The following is a 26,622-nucleotide window of genomic DNA, read 5'->3' as shown; positions in this document are numbered from 1 at the left end:
TGGGGTGCGAGAAGGTACGGCGTGACTCGGCCGGGTCTGCATGTCTTAGGGCAAACCACACACACACTCTCTCTCTCTCTCTCTTATTACATATTATGGTGTCGCAGAGGAAAAAAAGCTCGCGAAAAAGCTCATGTCTAGCGTCTCCACACATCCCCGCATGGGGGACCGGGTGCTCGTCTGATCGCGTGGCCCAGATTTTCCGCTGCCTCTGCCCGCGAATGTGGGCGGGAAGCGCAAGGATTGTATACCCTAGGTGTGCTGCATGGAGCCATGCGTCACAGCCCGGATGCCGAGCCGAGACCGGCAGGGTGGACGGTCGATTCGCTCCCACGCCGAGTTATGAGCCACTCCATCCCCACTCTGCGAAGGGCCTGTGTGAGAGTGTGAGTGGAATATCAAGCCACGGGACCTATCGAGTCCTCCTTCTTCTCTCGCGTGGGTTGGGTGTCTTGGGTGTGCTAGGTGGGATAGTGCTATGCAAAGGCGACGGTAGCGCATTCTGTCCGTAGGTGAGTGTGGACGGCAATCATGATATCGATAATCCCCATGGCATCATTCTTATCGAATTCCTGAGGTTGTCAAAGCTAGTGGGATGAGACATGCAGCCAACCGGCTGGAATGCCGCGGGCCATTGTGATAGTACATATATGATACAAAAGACAGGACGGCCGACTACATATGACTGAATAGATGGAACCGAATGTTTGCCTGGAACGTGGGTAGATGCATACATGAAAAGTAAGAAGGGTCCTCTGAACCGAGATGTGATGGCTACCCAAATACTTCATAGGTAACCAATCCGACAGGAAAGAACTGGAAGATCATTCTACTGATCTCTTTGCCACCGCGTGCTGCCCGAGAACGTTGAAACGTTGACGATATTGATGAACGTAGTCTAAAGTTAGTCCTACAATATATGACAGCACTGGTCTAGACCTGAGGAAGACATACACCAACCAGAGCGACCGGATCGACAAGCGGAATGCGACGCAGTGATTATCATGTGTTCTGTCTGCCTTCCCAGGCTGCCTACTTGCTCTAGCTGTAGCCACTTGACCGGGTAGGGCAGCTCGCGCACGATCGGTTCGTACTTGTATCCACCGAATCCACCGAAGCGTGGTAGAGACATGTAAAGCCCCACGCTTTCTCATGCACGAAGTATGAGTCCGTAGTACGAAACAAGATTTAATTACTAGTCTCCCGCCTGCAAGAGTCCTAGATCTGCCTAATCTAGTCCAATGTAGGGAGGCGACGGACGGGCCAATAGACGACGAGGACGCGTATTGCATCTTTATACATAGTAAGGGACGGGTGAATTTCAAATTGAGTGACAAATTGATGGGGAGCGTGCTGGCACGGAGAGCACGGAGATGAATAAAGGCAGAAAGCGAAGGGGTGTTAATAATACTAGGTATGCTTATATCGCGAACCTGGTCGAACGTTGAGGAGAGATCTACGGAACGGACGGGTACCGATCGCTGAATGCCATGCTCCTTGGCTTACAAACCTTGGAACAATACTATAAAGTGATGTTAGAGAGAAAGTGGTAAGTAACAGATCGTTGAAGACGAGTAAGTGTACTTTGCTATGTAGGTTGAACGTGAGTGGTCCGGATGGGCACGATGGGAAGAAAAATGGAAAAAGGTATGGAAAGAGAAAGACAAGGAGGGGCCAATCAGGCAGCAATCGGTGTGTGAGCAATAAATGTAATTGGAGTTGGGTCGAAAGAAGACTGGGATTAGGTCTGGATAGGGGAAAAGGGGGGGACGTGCCCCGCGATTTGACCGCGTTTTGGCGGGGCTGTCTTTTTTCGTCTTTTTCTTTTTCTTCGTCTTGTTTGATCTTTTTTTTCCCCTGGAGGGATACTTGGGTACCTGGGTACCTGGCTAAGGGGCAGTGAGTCAACGGGTCAGTCATTGGTAAATCGTCAATGCCAATGGATCGATTTGTTTGTCGCACAAGAAACGACAATAACACTTTTATGTCGACTAGGTGAATCTTATGCATTGTTAACAATCTATTGGATAATTTCCATGGATCTTATGGTGTGTACCCGAGTGTAATATTTCTAATAATGTTTCTATCTACAAGTGACTACATACACAAACATGTCAAGTACATCGTATTTTGGCCGGGGTGTTGAAACGAATATTGACCGGGAAACATGATAAGACAAAAATTTTTTCTCTTTCCCAATATTGTTTTCTTGATATTGCGCATTTGCGATCCCCCAAAATCCCTCAGACCAAGGCGTGTGCCAGTTCGGTACTGGGGACATCAATACATACAGGCTTATCAATAATACATGAAAATGGGCATGCCGTCCGTCTATAAACAAGGAAAATACATCAAACCACGTAATAATCGTAGTGCCCAGATAGGTATCATTAATCCAACGCCGCTGTTATATCCTATACATGCAAAATTTTGACCCTTTTTTTTTTGTAATGGTTTGTTCTTCGGTGTACTTGTTCGTAATCATTCCCCGTAGTATGGGTCCTCGTAGAGTAGCTTCGGTCTCGGGCGTGTTTGGCTTTGAGGAATAGTAGTGGGACGCGTGGGAGCCAGGCGATTCTTCAGTCGCTGCTTTTGCGCCTCCTCTTCCTCGCGCGCGCGCAGCTCTGCCTCTCGCTTCTCCCGCCGGCGCTTCTCGCGCTCGAGGTTAAGTTGATCCATAGCGGTGATTAGCGACGTCTCATTTCGGTCGATGGCTACTGAGCCTCGACGGTAGCGGGCGTTGGAAGGCGCCTGGGAGGCCGGGACGGCGGGGCGGTTGGCGATGTCCGCATTTTGGCGCTCGATCGCTGACTGGATCTTCTTCTTCTTCTCCTCGCCCTTCTGGTCGTCCTCAAATCGGACGTGGCTGTCGCGGCGGCGTCGGCGGCGCTCCTCGTCGTCGCCAGACTGAGAGCTGGATTTGGTGGAAGATCCGTGTCGACGGTGGGTGCTGTGATCGCGTTCGCGCTGCTTCTCGTTGACTACCTTGACTTCGATGATTGGTCCCCGGTAGTGCGACGAAGTAGAGCGATCGCGCGATTCCGGGCTTCTCTCGCGCCGGCGGGATTCGCGCAGGTAAGTAGCCTCTTCGCGCGGGCTGGAGGAGGGGCTGCTGCGCGAGACGCTGTACCGGCGGGGCGGGGTGCGCGAATGCGATGAGCCCTCAACGTAGACAGTGCGGTCGCCCTTGTCGCGACGCGACTGGCGCCTATTAAGGTCGATAACTTTCTCGCCATTGATGTAGACGCCCGAGCGCTCCTTGGAAGAGTGTTCCGAGTCAGAAGCAGACGCGGAGTGAGATGAGAGCGGCGGCGTCGGCGGGAACTGGTTGTAGGTCGATGCCGGCGGGCTCAATTGACCGGGACGGACGTATTCGGTCGGGTGCTGGAAGGTCTTCGTAAGTTTGCACGGCATGCCTTGTCGCGAATGGTCGCACAGTTCATGCTTGATGTGCTCTCCCTTGTGTCCGTCAGGGTAAACGTAGGTGAAGATGTTCTTGTTGCACATCGTGTCGGATTGTAAGGTAGCTGTGCGGCTAGTGCGCGGCGGGTTGGGTTGTATAATTTGAGGTCTGGGCCGGTGCCTCCAGGGACTGCTGGTAGAATGCGATCCGGGCGGCGCGGTGGCTTGTGCCAGAAGAATTTCGGTTGAAGATGGTTCACGCAAGTGTCTATGGTTACGAATAGTGTTGTTCACGATAATCCTTGGGGTATTGTCCAGGGCGGCGTGGTCAGTCGGCAGTGTCACAGACGATAGAATGTATTGTGAGTTCAGCTTCTGGCTCTAGAGACATGAGGACATCTGAGTAATAGTTGTTGGGGGTGAGGTGGGAAGTCGAGTGATTTGTATGCTTCGCGAGGTAACTGTTGCCTAGTAAAGCATATGTAAATTCCGGAAGATGATTCGGGGTAAAAGACGAGGTGAGTTTGGTGGTGAGGATATGTAGAGGTGAGACCAAGAGGAATGGTGGATGGGATGCAAGGTCGGTGCCTTAAGTACGGAGTATCGAAAGGTAACCTGTCAAGGACTTTTTGTAGGTTTTTTCCTCTTGTGGTGTAATAAGAATTCTGACAGGGGTTCGCAGGCGGCCCTCCCTTTAGTATCCATGTTCGTCCTTGGTGTCCAGGGTGTCCTGGGTGCCTGCGTACCAGGGCCGATGAATCATTTCTCCCGTCGGTAGAACAACCAGAAAGGAATGGTCTGTTTCCCAACGGAGCCAATAATGCTCACAGCCTGGAGGCGGAGTTTGGCTAAGAAGACGGGTGACCGTACTGGGGTGTAGGTGAATGCACCCATGTACGTCCTTATGGGAGGGTACTTGGTTGACATTTGGCTGAGTGTGTGTGCATACTATTTAGTACATAGGTAGGTAGGTATCTAGACGGATAGCCTCACACCCCTATGAGGGAACCATAGCTTTGGATTGCTCGTCTCAGCCACTTGCTCGACTTCATCATGATAGACTCGAAACGGCAACGTGGGCAGAGGCAACCCAGCTGGCCGGCGATGCGCGATATCTTAGCGCTTCTCCTTTCCATAAGGTTGAAGAGCTAAGAAATTGTCGCCGGTACGCCAAAATCTAGTACCAACAGATAAGTCAAGCAAATAGAACCGCGAAGCAGGAAAACCCGAAGGACCTGGCGCGAAATGAGACGGAGGTGGGGGAGTGATTCTAACAGGAGGTAAGGAGGTACTGGAAAAGAACATTGGGACATATAGTCCAAAAGCTGTACAGACCCTTAGAAAGCCCAGTGCTGTCTTACCTGCTACCTGTTCATTCCACGTAATGTAATGCAATGCGATAATGGGAGGGTTAGGAAGGTTGGTTGGTGGATAGCTACCAATGCGAACAGTATGACTTGCAGAGGTTTGCACCCGCTATGATGCATCCCGCTGCTCAGATCAGTTGCGGCAACTCATCGCCTTCGACGTGTGATTTGGTGTGACGATGTGGAGGAAACATAGCCTTCCCGCACGCTGATGCAAGGCCCCAAGACCAAGGGTAGCTTGTCGGATCGTGGCGAGAAAATGTAGTGGATAGAGATATCCATGATGGCGGCATGGGTCCTTGTACCGATCTGCCACAGTAGGTATGGTACAATGAGGTGATGAAAAGAGCAATGTCACACGGCGAGCCTAGTTTGCAAGAGATCTAGAACATTGCCGTTTCCATCAGCACGTGCGTTCGCGCAAGGAATGAGTTACACTACCAGGCAGCTATGGGAAACACGATAACTGTCCATATCAACGAGAAGGAAGCCTACGATGAGAAGTGTAAAAACAGTAACCTGGTAGGTATTTCAGACCAGAACAACCCCTCTCTTCTATCCATGACAATCCGATCAAGGCGCTCTCATCACGTGTGCCTGGTCTGATCTATTCTACTGTAGGTTAGATATTCTGTACTAGAGCTGTAGGTCTTCGCATCCATGGATCCAATGAGTAACAAACTCCAGGCAGCCTTGAGGCAACGGGAAGTAATGGCATTTTATCTACTAGCGTGGAAAAGAAGCTGGCAATTGGCAAATGGCAAATCGTTGGGGAGTGTAAATTTCAGGTACACAACTACCATCAAAGGTAGGGTGACAAAGGGAAAGGGAACTCTACAGCTCAGCTCAGCTCCAAGACCTCGGTTGCATGATGAAGGATTTTCATCTCCGTATCGCTTGTCGATGCCCAATCCTCGCTTCCGGACATTTGCGATATTTACCGCACCCTCAATCTATTAATATGTACATGATGCCGATGCCGATGCTGATGCGCACGACCATCATACGTACGCATTCAATAGATTATCATCGATCTCAACTCACCGAAAAATAATACTACAATGGTTTATACGTGCATCATACACGTGTAGGTAGAGAAGTATGCATATTAGCTGTTGTGTGAAGCAGTCTCGGCTCTTCGGATTTGCTTATGTAGCTGCACAAAGAGCTGGGAGCAAAATAGCGAGCATTGGATGGCACGCCAGATCACTCGTGTCACTATCATTAGATTTGCGCTGCGTCAGCAATTCCGCGTTAGAGATATGAAACCCCGAATACAACTATTCTTTTAGAGGCCACAAGAGTGGCACCTTTCGTGGTTAGAATTTAAAAGTGCTGACGGCATCTGTGCCACAGCCAACGGCCACACGACCTACGGGCCCTCACGCCTATCCGTAACATGAATAATCCAAAAAAGCAAGAGGAATCGGCAAAGGATTCGTGGCCATAAATCACATCCGAGAGGCCACCGGCCATAGCTGAAAGTGCAAGATTCGATTCACTTATTTCTTTCCCGACAATTTCGTCATGACGGGACCACGAAGGCGCATGGGTTAAACCCACACTGAATCCATGAACAGTAGAAAATTATGAGTTCCAAGATTCAGCCCTACACTAGGCAGACTTCCTTCTCCGACCACTCAGACGCAGCTTGAAGCTTAAAGGTCGAAAGACCTTGCTAGTAATTGTTTAATTGATGAGGCTGAGCGTGGCTGTGTATGCATAGGCGGCATTGGTCGCATCGTGGTCGACCAACCTGAGCAGCTAAGATACTTTCCTGTTTCGTATGGTCTCCGCAAATGCCCGCATCGGTCTGTCGGCTAGATTTGCTATTAGATGAGACATTGACGGGCCGAGTCCGACTTCACCATCACCGTTGACGGTTCTTTAAATGCCTACGTAAGTAACCATTCATAGGATAATCGGATTATAACATTATGAGAGGACTACATCGTGCAGCCAAAATAACGAATGAACACGGCGCAACTCAAGCATTGTGTCAACACGATCCCCAGCTGCAGACGCCACTTCAATCCAGACTGGCCTAGGAAAGTGCAATAATTTCCCTGCTAAGTTTGGCCCCCAACATTGTAATTCACTACAGACACTGAAGACTTTCGTCACTGGATGGGGGGCCCTGCACTGTTCACTGCAAGCCATTTAGCGCAATCCGCAGCTCCGATCTCTTCCAACCATCGCCACCTCCGAATAAGCACAAGGGGAAGTTACTCGAACGAGCTGTCAAGTCGCGGCTTTAACACTTAGCCCCCTATGCATATAGCATTCAGAGTATCACGACATACACAATGGCGGTGAGATCGTGGGATATCAAAGAGGGATGTAGAATCGGCGATTGACAACGCATACTTCGTATGTATAATGTCACAATCCATAATCCATTGATCCCCGGAGGAAGTATTGTGTGGTATTGTCATTCAAGGCAGACAACTAGGCAACCTTAGGAGGCCTTATTTCGCATCATAGAGTGGGTCGTCTGATAACTTTATGTGCGCAATCATCTTCCAATTATGAAGCGTCGTAAGATCTTTTTAGACTTATTTGAGATAAGGACCTACACTTCTGAAGATCTCCGTTTTTGCCCCTGAACCCATTCCCCTTAACCTCAAGTCAGAGACGAGCACATGACAAGTATCTAGACGGCTTGATGCTAAATGTGCAACGTCATGTGGTGCCATGTCTATCATTATGACTTATCCGCCTGTGTAGATGAGCCGACAATACTGGAAGGCAAGTAACTACCTTGACATATGAATTAAATTATAGCAAAGCTTTCCCCCGGGTTGATCTTCATATTTCCCCTCGGTTCTGTACTCCCACGTGCGATTGACCAATGGTTCATAGGTTGAATTGGAAAAGGGCAGAGCCTGCTTGACAGAAATACGAACTCTACCAATGAGGCTCAGTCTAGACCCTTAACCATCCCTTACCCCTCTCCGTTCAAGATATCCCTGAGATCGACGTCAGGTCATTCGCGCAGGTAATGAGTCACTATTCTACCTTTAACATTCTCAACGGCATGTAGTTTCTTCATATGGCCAAGTCCGAGGAATGGAATGAGTCGATTATGACCTATGGCCATGATCCACGTTTCCGTTGAGTCGACTTTGAAGAGATTGCTTCTGCAAAGGCCTATCACTAATAATCGTCACTTGTATACCGCAACTTGCTTTGGTGCCATTTACTAGCTACCCTCGATCCTAGCCTATCCGGTTTCCATGTATCTAGATGGGTACGTAGGTATTTGGAATTGCGATGAACCACGGCACAGGTGGTAAGCTTTTGATCTAGGCTGGCTGTTTAATTGTTATGTCCTAAATACGTCTTGAATCGGACATTTCCCGGGAAGTGAAGTCTTGGACGTCCACGGGCGGGGATAACACGATATATTTTGTTTGATTGTTAGTACAACAATAATGCAGTTATACATTTATGATAAAGATCTTGAGGCTTACTAACTTAATCCCAAGGGGGCGCGCCAAATCAACCTTTTCAGGCCGCAGATTATGAAGGCTCCGGCCAAGGTTCGCAAACTCGAATAGGACTGTAGAAAAAAGGTGTTTGATCACGTTGGCATTCTCTTTTCCTCTCCGTGGGTGTCGCTCGCTCACAACATGGAAACGTAGCTGTCTATGTCTCTCAATCTTCGAGCATGTCTACCTAGGTACTACTTGGTGCTTACCTATGATACACGGCCCGTCCCCACCCCACCCTATCCCATCGACTCGGGTCTTAGATTCAACGACAAGCTCTACCATACTTCCTGGGGCGTAGATAGTTGTACTAGGGAGGCGCTAAGGACTCTACTGGCATGGACGCCACTGCAGCAGCCCAAAATGCTGGAGAGTCAAACGCAGCCGGCCTGCCAGTCGGGGGATAATCAACCATGTTCTGTGGCTTTCCGCAGCGGTGGGCAGGCAACCTGGACCGTGGATGGTGGGGCTATGATGGCCCATCACGACAAGACGAAGCAGAACATGCCCTCAAGGAGTATGGTCGTTGTCAGAAGCCCTAGCCACTGAGCAACATGAGCATGTTTAGGTATCTTTTCCTAGGCCTGCTGGACATCGTTCAAGTGATGCATTTACTCGCAAAGGCCGTAATCGTCCCTACACCTAATTATGGAGGATAAAGTTGGAAATGCCATATTATTGCGGAAAAGCCGTCGCTAGCACAAGCAGTCAGATACCGAGCGGTATTGACAAACTCGTAGGCGCGCGGCTCCGTGTTTTCCATTCCGCTGGAATTAGGTGGGCCGGCCTTGCCGAAGTACCAACGCAACTAACGTACGCAACTGAGTATTCGTAATGACCCTTGGCGACAGGACGAGTCTCAGCAAATCCTCGATGCCAAATGGTGCTGGCGCGTGAAAGCCGAAAAATATGGCAGTGGTCTCTACGGGTCGGGAATGTCTCGAAGCCGACCTTAAAGGAGCTGAGAGACCTAGCTAATGAAGTCTTTCCATTTGCGGTGTCTTGTAGTGTGCGCTATGCATTGAATAATAAGTCAATGTCTTGCTGTTACCAGCCCCTAGAAATTTTGATATTTTAGATGCGTGTTTCCATTGCTTAGGTAAGATACAAGTAGACTTGCCAGTTGGTTGGAGAAAGAAAAGTTGTTATTTGTTTAGAATCAAGACGCCATGACGAGGGGTAAATGGGTCACACTTCTGGCTGAAAGACGTTAGACAGCGATCGTCGGGTTTAAGAGAAGCATGCCTGCTTCACCTCCGCATCCCGGTTTTCGGTAAATACCGACATCTCGAAATATTGCGCATCGGAAGGATGAGCCTTGACGCTGAGACTTGGAAGGCAAAAGCGGCGGCCAAAAGAGCCAGTACGCTCGCCAAGATTTACCCGCAATGGAGATTGAGCCCAGAGGACATTGCGAGAGCTTCGGTACAGCGTGATCTGACTGGACCGTTCATTCAACAATTTCTCGATCCTAGAGAAATATCGATCGTGTCTATGGATAGCTTGCCTATCGTTAATGCCATCAAACAAGGGAGTCTTACTAGCCTCGAGGTAGCCAATGCGTTTTGTAAAGCTGCGGCGGTTGCACACCAGATTGTAAGCTCGTCTCCCAATTGATAGTGTCCCATATGCTACCTACCACGGAAATACTTATAGCCTCTTGTTCTTATGAGTGTTTCTAGCTGAATGCTGAATCATATCCGTACAGGGCAATTGCCTGCATGAAATATTCTTTGACGAAGCATTGGAACGAGCTAAGCAACTTGACGAGCACTACAAGAAGCACGGTGCAACGGTTGGTCCACTTCACGGTCTACCAGTGAGCTTGAAGGATCAATTCCACGTGAAAGGAATTGATACTACAGCTGGATATGTGGGATATATCGGAGGCAATCTAGGTATCAAAGATTCGGACCGCGTTCACCAGGTCGAGAGTCAAATCACCGCCGAGCTGCTGTCGTTGGGTGCCGTTCTCTATTGCAAAACAAGCGTACCGCAGACGCTTTTCTACACCGAGACCCAGAACCATATAATCGGCGAGACCTTGAACCCAAGCAACCAAAATCTTTCTTGTGGAGGTTCGTCAGGGGGGGAGGGTGCGCTACTAGCCCTTCGAGGCAGCACGCTAGGCGTCGGTGCCGATATAGGGGGATCTGTGCGAATTCCCGCCGCATACAACGGAGTCTTCGGTATCAAGCCAACTCCCCAGAGATTCTCATGTCGAGATATCGCAACTAGCAACGCTGGACAAACCGCTTATCCGGTAGCGGTCGGGTTTTTGAGCACGTCTATCGACGGCATAGGACTGCTGCTAGAGTCTATCTTGTCAACGCAGCCCTGGATTCGGGATCCCGCTGTTGTTCCCGTCCCCTTTCGCCAGGACGTTGTTGACGACTATCTCCAGAGAGTTAATACTGATGGAACTGCCAAACAGGGCCATAGATCTTTGAAGCTTGGGATATTATGGTCTGACGGAGTCGTGCATCCTCATCCCCCCGTTACACGTGGCCTGCACATGGTCGCGAATGCCATCAAAAAGGCTGGTCATAAGGTACGTTCGATAATCTGCACGTTGATAATTACCAACTCACCTCAGAGTGCCAATTAGGTTATCGATTGGGAACCTCCTTCACATGAGACGGCGACTAAAATTCATGTAAGGATCTTCATTTCGTCTATGCGATACTTACCTCGAATCCCTGATCTGCCCCTTTTCGCCGCATGACTGACCCATTCGTGGCCCAGCTTTCAATTATAAGGGCGGACGGGGCCAAATCTGTCCACGAAGACTTGAAGTTATCTGGGGAGCCTTTAATTCCTGCTCTCGATACCCGTGGTATGAAGCTTCGACCGCCAATGGACGTGCTGAAATTCCAAGATCTCGCCGCTCGGGGGCTCGAATTTGAAGCGCAATATGCGGATTACTGGAATTCTACCGCAAAAGACGATGGTCAGTCAACGAGACATAGTTACTTGCAATGTCACTGTCCACTAAACTTTTCTCTAGGACAAATCGTCGATGCGGTCGTAATGCCTGTTGCACCCCATGCGGCAAACATTCCCGGAAAGCTTTATCATATCGGTTTGTGTAGACGCATATGACAGGAGACCCCTATTCATCCATGCTAACATAGCTCAGACTATACCGAAGCGCTCAATTTGTTGAATTACAGTGTGGCTGTGATTCCAGTCACCAAAGTTGACAAAGTCCGGGATCCTTTTGATGACAGCTACCAGCCCCTGAATAGAAAGGATGAGAAAAATTGGAAAGCCTGTAAGTCGCATGAGGAGTTTCTGCCGTGGGAATTTTCTAATTGCACATCAAGCCATAATGTTAATCGTGTCTTAGATGACCCCGAAGTCTATCATGGGGGACCGGTAGGTGTGCAGATAGTAGCCAGGAAGTTCGAAGAGGAAAAGGTTTGGGCTATCGCCAAGGTTGTATACCAAGCGCTTCAGAAGGCAGAAGGCTCTCACTCGGGCTCTCAGAGTGCTCCTAATATTGGAATTCCTGCACGACTCTAGTGTTATGAGGATCACCATTTAAAATTGGTGATAAGGCTTATATATCTCAAACAAATGGCCGAGTCATGCCCACAAGAATGTTATAAATATTGTAATGTTCCGTCACGTACTATCTGAGCTCATGTCTCTTAGTCTTCATACTGATTTTTTATATTAGACTAAACCATTAGCTAGGTAGGTTATATGAATCATTGAGTTGTCTATTACATTAAGTCCTTTTAACTTGATTACCTAGGTAGTGCCCTCCGAACTGGACCGGTTCCTAAATATCAACACAGATTATTATATATGGTGCGTAAACCAAAGATTCTCTTCGAGGACTTTGGCAGGATTAGTAGATGTTTCTTTCCTCCTCGATTGCCTGCAAACCTTCGCTGTCTCTCGGTGTCGGAATTCTCAACCTCTCGCTTTGTTCCCGTTGCTTCTCTAGGTGTCCCTTTATTTGCTGCTCTTTTCCCTTTGGGGACTCGGCAGCCATAAGCTCTCGCATGATCTCAAGACCTCGTTCTCGATCGGAATTTCTCGTGATGTGCAACCCCCAAGCCTTCAGAAAAGTTGCCTCTCCTCTATAATTCCGATGGAGCCATAACATTTCTTCGGATGTGAGTCTTTCCTTATCCCCACAACTTCCTTCCCTAGACCCTGAACTATCCTTAGGCATGCTACTTTTACTCCTGCATATGTCTGTAGTGTCCTGAGGTTTGATATGTAGGTTCTCATTCATTCTCGTTCTGTTTGACGGCGGGCCATTTGACTTAAACCGCCAAAGCCTCAAAACGTTTCTACAATTAACTTTAACTAGAATAACGACTTAAAAAACGCGACACATAGTGAATTGATTATACCAATAAATAAAGCTTTAAAAACGCTTTCAATTAAATATAATAAAGGTATAGAATAATAAGTTTTAATTTGAAATGGGGCTTAATAAGGGCTGAACGAAAGCTTAGCAATAGTTAAGCAACAACTGAACAATAGCTAAACCTATACAAGCCATATAAGAATAAAATTATATCAATTAATTTAACAATTAAAGAGCTTTATTTTAATATACGTTATATTATTTTGTTTAATTTAAATAAATAATTATAAGTGCTTAAAAAAAACAATAAGATTATTAAAATGCAATAAATTTAATTAATTAAAATTAATTACTATAAATACGTATTATAACCCCTTATAGTTATAAGGCCTAATAGCGCTAAGCCCCCTAATAATATAAGGTTTATACCGAAAAAATACAGTATCAGTACAATGTTAATACAGTAATTATATATTGTAATTAAGAGTTTTGAGGCTTTGGCGGTTTAGCTCAAATGGCGCACCGTCGTTTTCTTCTTGCTTCTTCTGTTCATTCTTGGCGTCTTCTTGCAAATATTCTCCAGGTGAAGTTGTGGCTTGTTGCGGAAGCTCCTGGCGCTGTGCCACGTTGGCATTGAGATCAGCTCGACAAGGAGTATGTATATGGCGGTTAGCAACTCCATTTGGCGTGGGTGTTAACCTGAATATGGTCTGCTTCCAAGTTTTATTTTCCCCGTGCTCTCCTTTGTTGATATCTGCCAATGGTTTATCTGGTAGCGGCTTGCATTGCGAAATCAGTTGGGTGTCAGGGGAGGATTGAGTACGCCTGACAGCATGGACAGATCGTTTGATAAAAGTATTGTAGTTATTCTTTGGAAGTGTTTCCTTCAAAGAAGACGTGGATGTAGCGGGGGTTAGTGAAGAATAGGGGGGTGGGAATGGTGATCGAGGCCTTGAGGCCTGGCTATGCGAGCAGGGCATGCCCGTTGGTGGTAAAGGGAATAAATATTCGGAAGAGACTTTTATTGGTAAATGTCGTGGCACTGGTTTCGTTTTATCCGAGGGTTTGCTCGACGGAAGTCTTAAAGGTGCCGGGCTCATATCTCTTGAGCCTAACCTTTCATCACGACCATCCAATCTCGTCTCTCCTGCATGAGCGAGCCAGTTCGTAACGTAACATTGGCTGATATGGTCGTTGCTCTCGTTACTTGTTGGACCTGAACTATTGTTCGAGTCGAATCGATGTTCCCTCGGTGCATTGATATTTTTCCTAGGGATGTTCATACTATGTGAACCGGACTGAAGTTGACTTATTGGCATTTTCAGCCAGACGGAAGGATAGAAATATTGATGGCTGTAAGTAAAACTTTCAGGGTGAAAGAACGGTCATTTTATTCCTTAAAGGGGGTAGGTAACTAAAGCCCGCGCAATTCTAGTCCTTTCGAAGGCAATACTTATCACCACGCTTTGGTGATCCAAGTTGAAGCCACAATGTTTTCCCTGCAGTTCTAGCGTAACATCCCATGTAATCATGGCATATCATGGTAGTTTAATATATATCAAACAGGTCTAACGCAATCTAGGAGACATCCATGCGTATATAACTCGTGGTACGACTCGTGGTAATATCTCTGCTTCTCAGGTTGATGATTCCGTAATCTTGACATCCGGAGGCATGGAGTTTAAGTAGGAATAGATCAAAGTAATGGGCTTTGGGGGGCTTTCATATGTTTGCTACACAACTACATAGAAATATGTCTAGAATAAGTTTACTGCTTAAGTCAACTAGTGATATCTGACTCGAGGGATTGAATCATTGGGCCTGCCCGCACGAGTCTTTTAGAACTTAGAGTACTTCTAGGTGTAGGTAAGCTTATCATTAACTAGCAATGGAAACCGCCCCTGAAGTGGTCGAATCTTGCGAGAGGATCCGACATTCCGTCGCCGGTTTGGAATAAATGTTATTAATGGCAATTACTACTGCTCAAAAAGATTTATACGTATGATCTATTGAAAATTCACTACGTCACATGGATATAGAAAGGGATATAAATTTGAAAAACCCCAGCGTAGGTAACCGTGGATTTGGGTCAACGCAACGGACGGAGCCTACCTACCTAGGTAACTTATACGAATTTTCATCATGTTATATCTGACGTTACTTCACTAAGAAGAAGCGTTAATTTTGATAGACCGGTACGGTTCTGGTTCCCAGCCTGTGCCATTGTTTGCGCCGATACAGTCCATACCACTGTGACTATTAATTAACTTGACTTTCATACCTTACCGGGAAAGGGGGGGTAGCTGCAACGGTTGTAATAAAGGTTTAAACGTTGTTAAATTATAAATAGTTTGGATTATAATAATTATTATTATTTTTAAAAGTATTTACTTATATAAATTAAATGGAAAGGTATAAAATTGTAATGGTAATATTTATAAAAACTTAAAATTATTAAAATAATTAAAATTATTTTTATTTTTATAATTATTATAATTTTTTTTAAATATTTTTTATTAATTTTATTATTATTTAAGTTATTTTATATTTATTATAATTATTTCGTAATCGTTATAATATTATATAAAAATTTTATAATTATTATAATTATTTTAATAAATTTTAATAATAACGTTTATAATAATTTTAACGTAATAATTATAAGTTTTAAAATTATTATTATTATTATTATTATAATAAAAATTTTAAAATATTAAAATATTTAATAAATATTTATTTTTTATTATTTATTATTTATTATAAATTTTATTTAAATAAATAAATAAAAGATTTTATTTTTATTTATAAATAAATAAATAAAATATTATATTTATAATATAAAATATTTTATTTAATTATAATATATATATTAAATATATTTAATTTTATTATATTAATTTTAATTAATTAATGTTATTTAAATTAATAAAATAAAATAATTTAATAACGGTAATTTAATTATATTAAATAAATAATATTTATATTAATACGTTAAAATAAAATTAATTAATAAATTATTATATATAAATTAAAATAATCGTATTAAATTAAGTTAAATTAAGTTAATACTTTTAAATTTATATATTTTATTTAAAAAATAATTAATTAATTTATTATTTAAATATTAAAAATTTTTAAATTTAAATTTTAAATTTAATAAATATTTATTTAAAATATATTTTTAAATAATTTTAATAATATTATAATTTAATAATTATAAATACGTTTTAACGTTTAAAATTTTTTAAAAGTTTAAAATTAATTTTACGTTTATTTAATAAATAATCATTATATTTTTATAATTGTTAAATACAAGGAAACCGTAGATTTAATTTTAAGTCTTTAAAAAATTCCAAGCGTTAAAACGTATTTGCAACTGTTGTAGTAAACCCTGCTTGCCTGTTAGGTAGAGACGGAATCTAGATAATTCCCGGTTAAAGAATAATTATTCTAAGTCCGAAAGCCATCTGCTCGTTTTGATTGGTGATAGTCATCCGATTGAACTTGCGTTCTTGGATATTATGTGGGCTCTTTATTTTCCTTTACCTACATAAAGTCAGATGTGTCCTGTCGTTCCCTTGAAAATATTGGAGTAATTGTACCTAGAAAGAAAGTAAAACTCTTTTAATATCCATCGGCTCTATTGAAGACACTTGTAGAATTGCGCTGTTTTTTCTCGCAGGAATAGAAGATTCTGCATGGCAGTTCGTATAGGCGATAAATGGAGGAGACTTAGTAACGTAAGTGCCCAGCGGACGGCGGACGATACGTCTAGGCATATGTCAAGCTAATTAACATCAAACTCGATCCGTATACTTGCATGTAAACAATTCCCGCCTTCTCTCTCCCTTGCTTAACAGATGCGCTAGATATGTGCTAAATGAAGACCCCTTTCCTTTCAAGAGCGAAATTGACGAACGAGTTATATGGTAATTCGTTACGTGTAGAAACTATAAACGTTCAATGCAACTGGATAGAAAGGCAGCGTAAAAGGTAAGGTAGATTCATTTCTATATTTATCTATTCGCCTGTCTCTTAGGTTTTAGCCATTGGGTATGTAGCGCAAGGAAATATCGAACGCCGAGGTCTGCAGGTACCTCCTAAGGTGCAAATGATCTGCAGAAATCAACGCCGTAGCACTCTTAGCGGACCCAGCTGAGCTTTTAAGCAGGGCACTTAAGCCTCAAACCCCTAGTTCTGACAGCCGCATGCAATATTTGAGATACGATTGGATGATAGCAGCTGGTAAGCACCGTAGGATCGACTGCATAAATTAATGACGAGGGACGTAGTATTTAAAAACTTTCGATCTTAGATATCATGCCACAGCCTCTTAGTACCTACTGCGGCTTCATTCACTGAAGAAACATGTAGCGCTTAATAGTTGCTCGAAGTCTTGACGAGAGATCGGACGATCCATACCAGTCATCGAAAAAGGTAAGAGGATCAATGCCAAAAAGATAGGGAGCTCCATTGATCAACGTGTAACTATATTTAGTAGTTTCCGTATCACATTAAGAATTGCTGAACCTGAAAGATCAAAGTGTTCCACTGAATAGTCCAACGAGATGCCTTTCGATGTCCCGATTCAGCTTGATGGTGCGAAATTGCTACTCTTGCCCCACGTATCATGGAATTCGCTAAACAGGCTCGAAAGAGACCCGTCACAGCCCGCTACGTCTATGATCCCCCCTATTCGACCTAGGTCGGTAGTATATCAAGACGATACAGAGAACATCGAAAGAAATTGTGGTTCACACGTCAGCCTAATGAACTAGTTTTGCGTGCTCAAGGAGACTAAATATCAAGCTTCATGTTGCGAGATGAATCGCTCATCGTGACCTTCAATTACATATTGACTAATGCTGGTTTGGCGTCTACCTGCTCATTCGATTCGTCTGCAGGGCTGCGATCTTCGGGAACTAGTTTGAGTCAATGTAATAAACGGTAGCCTTCGACTTCCAAGAACTTTATATAAATACTGCTCTGGTCCTCACATTGCTCACAACGTCTACAGCAAGCAGTCAAGCCTCATTCAAGTTCCATCCTTCCTCGTTTCAACCTAAGCACCGCAAAATTCAACGAAAATGAAGGTATCTACCCTCGCAATCCTCGGCGCCCTTGCGCTAGGCGTATCTGCCACGCCTGTCAGCCAGAATGAAGCGAGAGCAGGATCCAAGTCATTCATGGGCTCAAATTTGTACTTCCTCCCTGGAATGTCCGACCAAGGTCAGGACGCGTACATTGCGGACCTTGCCAACTATGGAGCAAAGGTTGTGCGCGTGTGGGTGAATCAGCAGTCTAGCGGAAGTTGTGAGAAGGGCAGCAAGCTCGCCGTTAGTGTTCCGCAGCTAGAGACCACGATCGGCAAATACAACAACCAGACCCTCGACGCTGTCGACAAGGTCGTCAGCAAGCTAGCCAAGAAGGGCATCAAGGCTATCATCTCTCCCCACGATGGAAATTCGCTTATCGGAGACTATAGGAAGTAAGTAATCTTTTCCATGCTAACACTAGATTCTCTTAGCTATTTCTCACCTGCTACTTCAGATGGGCTTTGCGAGACTGACAATAGAAAAATAGGGACATCTACTACAGTAAATGGGGCAAGGACAACTTTTACACCTCGCAGGACGCCTTCGACGCGTACGACAAACGCATCGACTACATCCTGAACTACAAGGGAGCCACGTCGGGCCAGGTGTGGAAGGACTGGAGCGACGCCATCATGGCCTTCGACATCCAGAACGAGCCCATGTCGGCGGACACCTCGGTGTGCAAGAACAACGACCAGAAGGGCTGGCTCTGCGGGCGGGCCAAGAAGTTCCGCAGCGTGCTGGGCGCCGGCAACAAGATCCAGATCGCGACGGGCGGCGTCGGCGGCGACATCTCGCACGACTGCAACTTCATCAAGGCGGCCACGTCGTGCGCCGAGATCGACCTCATCGCCGTGCACCGCTACGGCGGCAGCGAGTCCGGCAACCCGAACCAGTGGTCCAACGGCGCGAAGCAGTGGGTCTCCGAGTCCGGCGGCAAGCTCGTCTTCGTCGAGGAATGGGGCGTCAACACCGCTTCCACCAACCCCAAGACCGAGCTCCCCGCCCAGGCCAACGACATCAACAAGGTCGGTATCCCTAACCTGTACTGGCAGTTCCTGCCCAAGGCGACCTGCAGCTACGACCCTGCCAAGGACAGCGGCGACCAATTTGGCATTTACGTCGAGGGCGACACTGATATTGCTGCTGTTATGAAGGGCGCGTCCAACGCCAATGCTCTCCAGGACTGGTCCAAGGTTATGGGTTAGATTTGACGTTTGATTGTCTAAATTCTGTTAAAATGGGTTGCTCGGATCTTTAACTTATTCGTCTCTGGAAACACATGGGTTTTGAGGGGGTCCATGATGGGCTATATATGTACATATATCATTTTTCATTATTTCGAAGTCTCTCGTTAATATAATTACGTCTACCTATTTGGTCAAACAACGATAGCAAGGAAGATCCTTGTGCACTATCAGGTTCCTGCAGTTCGAGATGTTGGTAGGACAAGTCTTCGAACGGAGACTAAGCATTCAGCGGACCCCTAATCTGGGACTGTGTCAGCCCCCTTTCACCTTATTTTGACCTACCTGTAATATAAATGAGACACAGCTGTTTTACAAGCCATCCCGTGAAACAAACTACCTCGTTATCAAACCGCAGGCTCATATAAGTTTATCTAGATTCGTATTATGTTCTTCGAAATCTATATGACTGATCGACCAAGGTGAGAATTGACATCAAAAAGTGGGCCACAAAGGCTACTACCGAGCTTCGGACTCGCCCTTGATTACGGGATTTGGGATACAATTGAGCGAGATGACGATCATGTTAGGAGCATTGACTTGACTAATGTGAGAATTCAATTGGGAATAATTACCTAGATTAACGCCAAATTCGGGGATGAGTACCTAGACTGCGATAACCATTAAGGTTCTCAGGGTTATACCCTAACCCTAACCCCAGCCCAAGTTCCCTAGGGTAAAGGAGCTTAGGTACTTGATTGTACCATAGCAAAAACAAGAGACAATAAATATCGAGCAGTCCGAATACGAAACTAGAGAGTATTTTGACATATCGACGAAGTCAATATTCGCGTATTTTCATACAGCTATCTATGCGTGACCTACCAAGGTACCACCAAGGCGGCTTGGGATATCACGAATTTACTAGTATACACTCTAGTGTCATACCCCAGCCGCGTAACGCTAACGCTGCACGCGAAAGTTCAGAAACTCAATATTCATCAGTAGTACCACTTGAAGTCATGTTAACGTAAGCGGCTCGTGACTCTGTTCACCACATAACTCATCATCGACACCCTTAAACTTCCTCGTTCGCTACCGTCTCATAACCACCTCTCCGCCGCCCGCTCGGGCCTGCGCCGAGTCCTAAACCCATCGCAGCCGGACTCTCGTACACTTCGGTGTAGTTGATCCTTTCACCGCCGAGCATTGCGTCGCCCGTTTCCCTACGACCGAAGAGAGGAGCAGGATCGCACCAGAAGTCGCGGCAGTTCTGAACCACACCCTTGCTGTACGGGTTCTTCTTCTTGCGCTTGTTCTTGCCCGTCGCAGCGCCCCGGCCTGTCGCCGTCTCGATGAACGTATCGACACCAAGAAGACGACCCCATTGCGACAAGAAGGTCTTATGTTTGTGGTTGTGGCCTCCTCTGGTTCCAAGAGGATCGGCAGCGGCAGACGGAGGTGTGGCATCAGGATGGTTCGGGTCGAGAGGTGCCCCGGTACTAGTGAAGGCAGAACCTAATGACGACGCCGAACCATCTTGTATACCGTACATATTCTCGTACGTGGTCATGGCACGCGCGACTTGTATGAACTGCACGAAAATAAGCATGCCCACCCACGTAAGCTGCAGTGTTGCCCATAAGCCGAGAGCCACCGTGTACGAGTCATTGCTGATGACGGAACATATAGCTTCCGACAGAATGAGACAATCATGAGAATCCGATTTGGGAAGCTCCGAGAAGTAGTAGTACAACAACCAGTCGAAGGATGTGATGCCAAAGACGAGGTTAATCAAGTACAAGAAAAAGTGGCGGTGATTGTTCACGCCAATGCAGTTGTTCGCCCAAGGACAGTGACTATATCGCGTTAGTTGATTCGATTACGCATTATCTTCCCCGCTCGTTATATACTCACTGGTCATGTTTCGCGACACACCGTTGACATCGTCTACAATGCTTACTCCGAAGAGGAGTGCGGATCATGCAAGTGACGCAGAAATTGGACTCATCAAACTTCCATAAGCTCAGTAACTCATCGATGACGGCTTTCTGTTCCGCGATACCATTGAGCTTTGGGACATATCCTGGATCAAAGACCATACATGCTGCATAAAAGTAGGCCGTGAGACTGTATGTGATGATATGGAAAAAATTCAGCAGCGGATGAGTTGAGAAGGTTGCTGAGATGAGTTAGTTGGTTTTCGTCAAATACAATGTTGCCGAGGCACTCACCAGGAAATACAGTTAGGATCCACCGAACGCCTACCAGGAATAATGATGCCGCAAAAATACCCGCTAACCATGGCTGCGACCTATTAGTATAATAACAACACTTCCAGATCCATGACACATACCGTTCTATGTAGATGCCTCATGTCCGGCGGCGCATATTCCAGGATTTGGTTCGTAATCCACTGAAACCCGAACCCCACTAAAAGTGCTATCGGAACAGACAGCAAGACGGGAAGATGGCCCATGACCATCAATTCTATCCACAATAGCGCAGTCGGTAAGAGGAACAAGAACTTATTTATGAAGCCTCGTTTGTCCTTGAGGAAGAAAGAGGCCCCCGGCCACCAAGGTGTCACGGCATGTCCGTCCTCGTCGTAGCCACATTCTTTCAAAGCTCGCTGCCAGGCATTGACAGTGTTGAGATCCTTAGCCGTTATCGCAGGAGTCTTGCCAGTCGTCGTCTTCGCAAAACGATCCGAGCCATACTCTAGGAGCTTTAGGATGCACTGGGGGGAACCCTTAACCAACGCCCAGTGTAAGGCAGTGAAACCTTGCTCATCCGTCGCATGTACGCTTGCGCCCCATCGTAAAAAGAGGTCTACACATTGTGGGAAGCCCTTATATGCAGCCCACATAAGGCATGTGTGGCCATAGGAATCGGCTACGTCGACAGGAATACCCTGGTGTAACAACAATACTACCAATAAGACGTTCCCACTAAAGGTCGAGATGTGTAAAGTGTTGTAGCCTTGGGCGTCGGTAATCAGTGGGTCGGCGCCATGTTGGAGGAGAAGGTTTACGGTGTAGTAGTTGGACCGTTGAGCAGCCCATTGTAACGGCGTCGCAACGCTTTCGCCTCCTTTCTTATTTATGTCGGCGCCTTTCTCGATAAGGAATTTGCACATCGTAAACTGGTTGTTGATAGCAGCCCACTGGGTATCATTAGCAAAGAACCAAAGGACCAATCAAAATTGGGATTGGACTGGAGTAGACTGGGCGCATACGTGAAGCGGCGTGATTCCCTCATCGTCCGTGTAAGTCGCGTCGACTTCCGACGACTCGAACAGCTTTTCCATGCCCGGTATATCTCCTACTCTTGCAAGCTGCATGACGTCTGGCTCAGACGGGGGCGCATCGAGGTTGCCCATCTCCATGTCTTGCGAATTCAACTTTGGAGCCGCCGCCATACTTTTGGAAGACGGTTGTATCGGTGCACCGGCAGAATTGGTGTTTTGAGACATTAAAGTGCCTAGGTAGGTCTAGGTCGATATATGGGGTTGATTAAAAGTCGGTCAAAGTATCGATCGTGTCAATCAAAGAATGATGCCAAGGGGCATGTTTGGGACGTAAAATGCTTGTTTTTTTTTCTGGGACTTGACGAGACGATTAGGTATAGTCTTAATTTCTTTTGTAAGGTACCGATTTTGCGCAATTCAAATGAACGATACGGTACCAATCCTCGAACTGATGAACAATGATTCCAGCGCCGTAATAGATTCGCTTTTAATGATCAGTCATGATTCTTCGTTGTTAATGAATTGGAAGGTATCCGGATAAGATCAGATCAACTAATCGATCAGAAACATTTGGAGTTAGGGCCGTCGTCGTTACTGCTAAGCCACCCTAGGCTGCCTAAACCCTGCTTCCCCCTTGTTGAGCGGACTAAGCAACTCTCTAAGGCTGAGCCATGATATTTGATTGGTCGGGTCGGATGATACTCCACTACTTTATCACCCTGTGTACCTACGTACCTCTCCCAGCACGACGGTGCATCCACATCTGCCACATGCATCGAAGCTTGAGCTAACTTAAATTGCCGTAACAACTTGGCATCGAATGATGACACTGCAACCCAAGGAAGGTACACTGCATCGAATTTTCGACATGACATGACTTGTTAAAGTCAACCTCCTTTCTTTCCACCAATATCTTCGCTTCTTCCTTCTCCTTTTCTTCATCTTGCCTTTAACCACAATCCGCACAAGATGGACTCGATGGAGGGCCTCAAACAGGCCCTGGAGTATATCCTGACCCCCTCGAGGGAAATATTTATCGTCGGCGCTTTAATCGTATTCCTCCTCCCGATTCTCGTACATTTCTATATCTCACAGAGCACGCCTTACACAGCTCTGCCCTCCATCCTCCTCGTGGGCCCTCCCGGCGGTGGCAAGACCTCATTGATGACCTTACTCGAGCGCGGCGACTCCGCCACCGCAACACATACCTCTCAGGTCCCGGAATCCATCGAATTGACAGTGTCCAGCGACCACGGCGCCACCACATTCCGGGAAGCCGCGCGCATCGACGCCCCGGGCACCCACCGCAAGTTCCTCCTCGTCGACACCCCGGGGCACGGCAAGCTGCGGAACCAGCACGCCATGACCCACGTCGCCTCCGACACACTCCGCGGCATAATCTACATGCTCGACGCCGCTAGCCTCGAAGATACGCTCGCGGACGCGGCCGGCTACCTCTACGACGTGCTCCTCGCGCTCCAGAAGCGCACGGGCGCGGGCAAGACGTCGAAGACGCCCAACGCGATCCACGTCCTGCTCGCCGCGAACAAACTAGACCTGTTCACTGCCCTGCCGGCCTCGCTGGTTAAGAGCAACCTCGAGGCCGAGCTCGGCCGGATACGGAAATCCCGTAGCAAGGGACTCCTAGACTCGGGTGTCGGCGAGGACGAGATTGGTTCCGAGGAACAGGACGGCTGGCTGGGCGCGTATGGCTCCGAGAAGTTTACGTTCGGTCAGATGAGAGAGTTTGATATCGAGGTTGACATTGTTGGCGGCAGTGTGCTTGAGGGCAAGGTCGATAAGTGGTGGGACTGGATATCGCAACGGATCTAGATGCCCTCTCTATGAGTTATGCCGAGCTGTTGAGTTGGTGTGGTAATGTCTCTGGATGTGATGGCTTGCTCACAATTGGTTCGATGTGGGGATATCACGCAGTTACGTCCGGACACGCTAGACGTTGGAATACTTATGTATATCCACACATATTTATGAAGGATGATCACGTCTAAGAGAAGAGAAGAGTTGTTGTATAGTGTCGATCTGCTTGCTACTGCGTATCGTGGAATACGTATTATAGGCAGAGTCCGAATTGGCGAGACACGTGTCCGATACCAACCTGAGCGAATAACTCAAGTAGTCAAGCTTCCTAATAATATAATATAATTTAAAATCGGAGCACACACTAAAACACTAGGATGTTATTGGGTTGAAACATGATTAGACTGTTGTCATTATTCATTCTAGATAAATGTCTATGGGAAACCTTTGTGTAGTCGATTCCTTCTAACCCATTGAAGACGTTGAGTCCGCTGTTTATAATCTGATACCCGAATTAACCAGTTGATCGATCCTCGCTGAAGTTGTAATTGCAATTTCTACCAAAACGCCGTGCTAATGACCTATTTCTAACTCATGATAGTCAAATGCCAATCCTTCATTTCCATAGCAAGGTCTTTAAGCCTTGACCTGCTTCACCATCCACGTCAATAAGTCAACCTTAGTGACCACGGCGATAGGCTTGCTGAGCGCCTTGGCTTTGACACGACTAGGCTCGGTAACGACCGCGGCGCTGTTCCACTCAAAGAACTTGCTCAGTTCCGCGATTGGCGTGTCCAGTGTGATCTCGACGAACTTGCGACCTTTGCTTCCCTTTCCTTCTCGAGGGTCGGTGACCACTTCGTCAATCTTGCTGAAGTCAAACATGACATCCTTAACCGGGCTATTCCCACTAGCCCGGCCGCGTGAAACATAGCTGAGAAGATTACCGAGAGTGACGAGTCCTACCAACTTACCTCCTGCGCTAGCGAGAACCGGAAGTTGGTCAAAACCCTTATCACGCATGGTCTCAATCGCTTCGGAGCAAGGACTGGTGGCGATGACAGAAATGACCGGCTTCAGTCTTAACGAACGAACAGTTGCGCCGGCGTAGGGGTCTTCCGACTTTTTACCATTTGCCGCCGCTTCCTTCGCCGCGGCGTCAGTAGTCGGCAGTAGATCGTTCGCCGCCAGCCAATCATCATCGGCAAACTTGGTTAGATAACTTCGGATGCTATCTGGCAAGATAACGACAACAACATCGTTCTTACCAAGCCCTAAATCCTTGACTGCTTTGAAAGTAGCACTCAAGGCACTTCCGGAACTTCCACCAACAAGCAGGCCTTCCTCGGAAATCAATCGTCGCGCAAGCTTGAAAGACTCCACGTCGTCTGTCTTGTACCACTTATCGACGAGATCCCGATCAAGTACATCAGGTATAAAATCATACCCAATTCCCTCCACTTTGTAAGACTCATCTCGGTGCTCGTCATTGAGAGACTCAGGTAAAGCCAAGATGCTCCCTTGAGGGTCGGCGGCCACTACTTTGATATTTTTGTTGTGTTTCCTCAATCCCTTTGCCAAGCCCGAGATGGTGCCACCCGTTCCGGCGCCTGCCACAATGCAAGTAATTTTGCCACCGGTCTGTTCCCAAACCTCTTCAGCCGTGCCAAATTCATGGGCTCGCGGATTATTCTCGTTGGAATACTGGTCTAAGATATGTGCGTTCGGGATCTCTTTAACGAGCTTCCTTGCCACGCCGATATGACTCTCGGGACTATCCCATGCTGCTTGCGTGGGGGTACGGATGATAGTAGCGCCTAGCGCCTTCAACACCGACACCTTCTCGGCAGACATCTTCTCGGGCAAGGTGATAATTGTCTTGTAGCCCTTGATAGCACCAACCAGTGCTAAGCCGATACCTGTGTTCCCGCTCGTTGGTTCGATCAAGGTATCACCAGGCTTAATCCGTCCGCTTCGCTCGGCCTCTTCGATCATTCGTAAGGCAATGCGGTCTTTGACGGAACCGCCAGCGTTGAAAAGTTCGACTTTGGCATACACCTCCGCCTCGACACCGAAAGATTGTGGGATCTTGTTTAGACGGACTAGCGGAGTGTTTCCAATCAATTCTGTTGCCGATATGACTGTCGCCGCATGTGGCGGGTTATGCGGTATGGTATCATTGGTGCCGTTCGTGGTAGCCATGGCGACGAGATTGATACGGTGAATAGATAGCGTATGCAAAGTAGGTAGTTTAGATTAGATATTACCGAGAAGAATCCTGAAATTCTATCTTGCTACGTAAAAGAGAGGTAAATGAAGTCTAAGGGGGCAAAAAAGAAGTTGAAGGTTAAATGAAGGGAAAACGGGCGAATGACTAGAAAATTTCAGGATTGCGTCAGATCAAGTATCGCCGTATTCAGCCTGTGAGCGAGACTTGCCAAACTCAATGCGTGAAATTTCACCCCACCAAAAAGCCGACGATAGGCGCTGCAGGAACGACGAGAAGAAAAGCGGAAGCCGCTGAGCTGAAATGGCGGGCGATTCCGACGTTACACGTCCATGGATTACTATGGATGAATCCTACGGGGCATCCGGTACCTACCGGTGCTGCGGTGGGCAGGTATCATCCACTAAACGGCCTAGCCCAATTCAAGGTTAGCGGTGTCCATTCCTTCTCAACGTCT

General features: G+C 46.5%; 7 protein-coding genes across 7 annotated transcripts; 3 read left to right on the top strand and 4 right to left on the bottom strand.

Moving 5' to 3' along the window:
• Nucleotides 1-1,271: 1,271 nt before the first annotated feature.
• Nucleotides 1,272-2,006, bottom strand: F4807DRAFT_270370 (uncharacterized protein). The gene has a single exon (XM_047994564.1). It carries the CDS (start codon nucleotides 1,918-1,920, stop codon nucleotides 1,411-1,413), a length of 510 nt encoding a protein of 169 aa, XP_047858082.1. The 5' UTR covers nucleotides 1,921-2,006; the 3' UTR covers nucleotides 1,272-1,410.
• A 375-nt stretch (nucleotides 2,007-2,381) lies between these two features.
• On the bottom strand, nucleotides 2,382-3,834 carry F4807DRAFT_270565 (uncharacterized protein). The gene has a single exon (XM_047994565.1). It carries the CDS (start codon nucleotides 3,505-3,507, stop codon nucleotides 2,482-2,484), a length of 1,026 nt encoding a protein of 341 aa, XP_047858081.1. The 5' UTR covers nucleotides 3,508-3,834; the 3' UTR covers nucleotides 2,382-2,481.
• Nucleotides 3,835-9,571: 5,737 nt separating this feature from the next.
• On the top strand, nucleotides 9,572-11,785 carry F4807DRAFT_450043 (amidase; the record flags this gene model as incomplete). Its single annotated transcript, XM_048000081.1, has 7 exons — nucleotides 9,572-9,856; nucleotides 9,969-10,811; nucleotides 10,869-10,916; nucleotides 11,006-11,210; nucleotides 11,268-11,342; nucleotides 11,400-11,534; nucleotides 11,610-11,785. The coding sequence occupies 7 exons, from the start codon at nucleotides 9,572-9,574 to the stop codon at nucleotides 11,783-11,785; spliced, it is 1,767 nt and encodes a 588-aa protein (XP_047858080.1).
• Nucleotides 11,786-17,002: 5,217 nt separating this feature from the next.
• F4807DRAFT_411603 (glycoside hydrolase family 5 protein) lies at nucleotides 17,003-19,057 on the top strand. Its single transcript, XM_047996718.1, has 5 exons — nucleotides 17,003-17,024; nucleotides 17,089-17,186; nucleotides 17,245-17,524; nucleotides 17,605-18,075; nucleotides 18,171-19,057. Exons 4-5 carry the CDS (start codon nucleotides 17,675-17,677, stop codon nucleotides 18,889-18,891), a joined length of 1,122 nt encoding a protein of 373 aa, XP_047858079.1. The 5' UTR covers nucleotides 17,003-17,024; nucleotides 17,089-17,186; nucleotides 17,245-17,524; nucleotides 17,605-17,674; the 3' UTR covers nucleotides 18,892-19,057.
• A 580-nt stretch (nucleotides 19,058-19,637) lies between these two features.
• On the bottom strand, nucleotides 19,638-22,702 carry F4807DRAFT_411601 (ankyrin). The gene is made up of 5 exons (XM_047996717.1): nucleotides 22,109-22,702; nucleotides 21,227-22,036; nucleotides 21,105-21,177; nucleotides 20,788-21,052; nucleotides 19,638-20,729 (listed from the first exon to the last, which is right to left on the bottom strand). Exons 1-5 carry the CDS (start codon nucleotides 22,343-22,345, stop codon nucleotides 19,949-19,951), a joined length of 2,166 nt encoding a protein of 721 aa, XP_047858078.1. The 5' UTR covers nucleotides 22,346-22,702; the 3' UTR covers nucleotides 19,638-19,948.
• Nucleotides 22,703-22,938: 236 nt separating this feature from the next.
• On the top strand, nucleotides 22,939-24,324 carry F4807DRAFT_411600 (P-loop containing nucleoside triphosphate hydrolase protein). The gene has a single exon (XM_047996716.1). The coding sequence runs from the start codon at nucleotides 23,090-23,092 to the stop codon at nucleotides 23,951-23,953; it is 864 nt and encodes a 287-aa protein (XP_047858077.1). The 5' UTR covers nucleotides 22,939-23,089; the 3' UTR covers nucleotides 23,954-24,324.
• F4807DRAFT_411599 (cystathionine beta-synthase) lies at nucleotides 24,322-26,396 on the bottom strand. The gene has a single exon (XM_047996715.1). It carries the CDS (start codon nucleotides 26,138-26,140, stop codon nucleotides 24,575-24,577), a length of 1,566 nt encoding a protein of 521 aa, XP_047858076.1. The 5' UTR covers nucleotides 26,141-26,396; the 3' UTR covers nucleotides 24,322-24,574.
• Between the last annotated feature and the right edge of the window lie 226 nt (nucleotides 26,397-26,622).

This window comes from Annulohypoxylon truncatum, assembly GCF_022578515.1.
Source record: "Annulohypoxylon truncatum strain CBS 140777 unplaced genomic scaffold F4807scaffold_4, whole genome shotgun sequence".
Classification (NCBI taxonomy): domain Eukaryota; kingdom Fungi; phylum Ascomycota; class Sordariomycetes; order Xylariales; family Hypoxylaceae; genus Annulohypoxylon; species Annulohypoxylon truncatum.
Note: the sequence above shows the minus strand (reverse complement) of the source record. Positions and strands in the feature narration are given on the sequence as shown.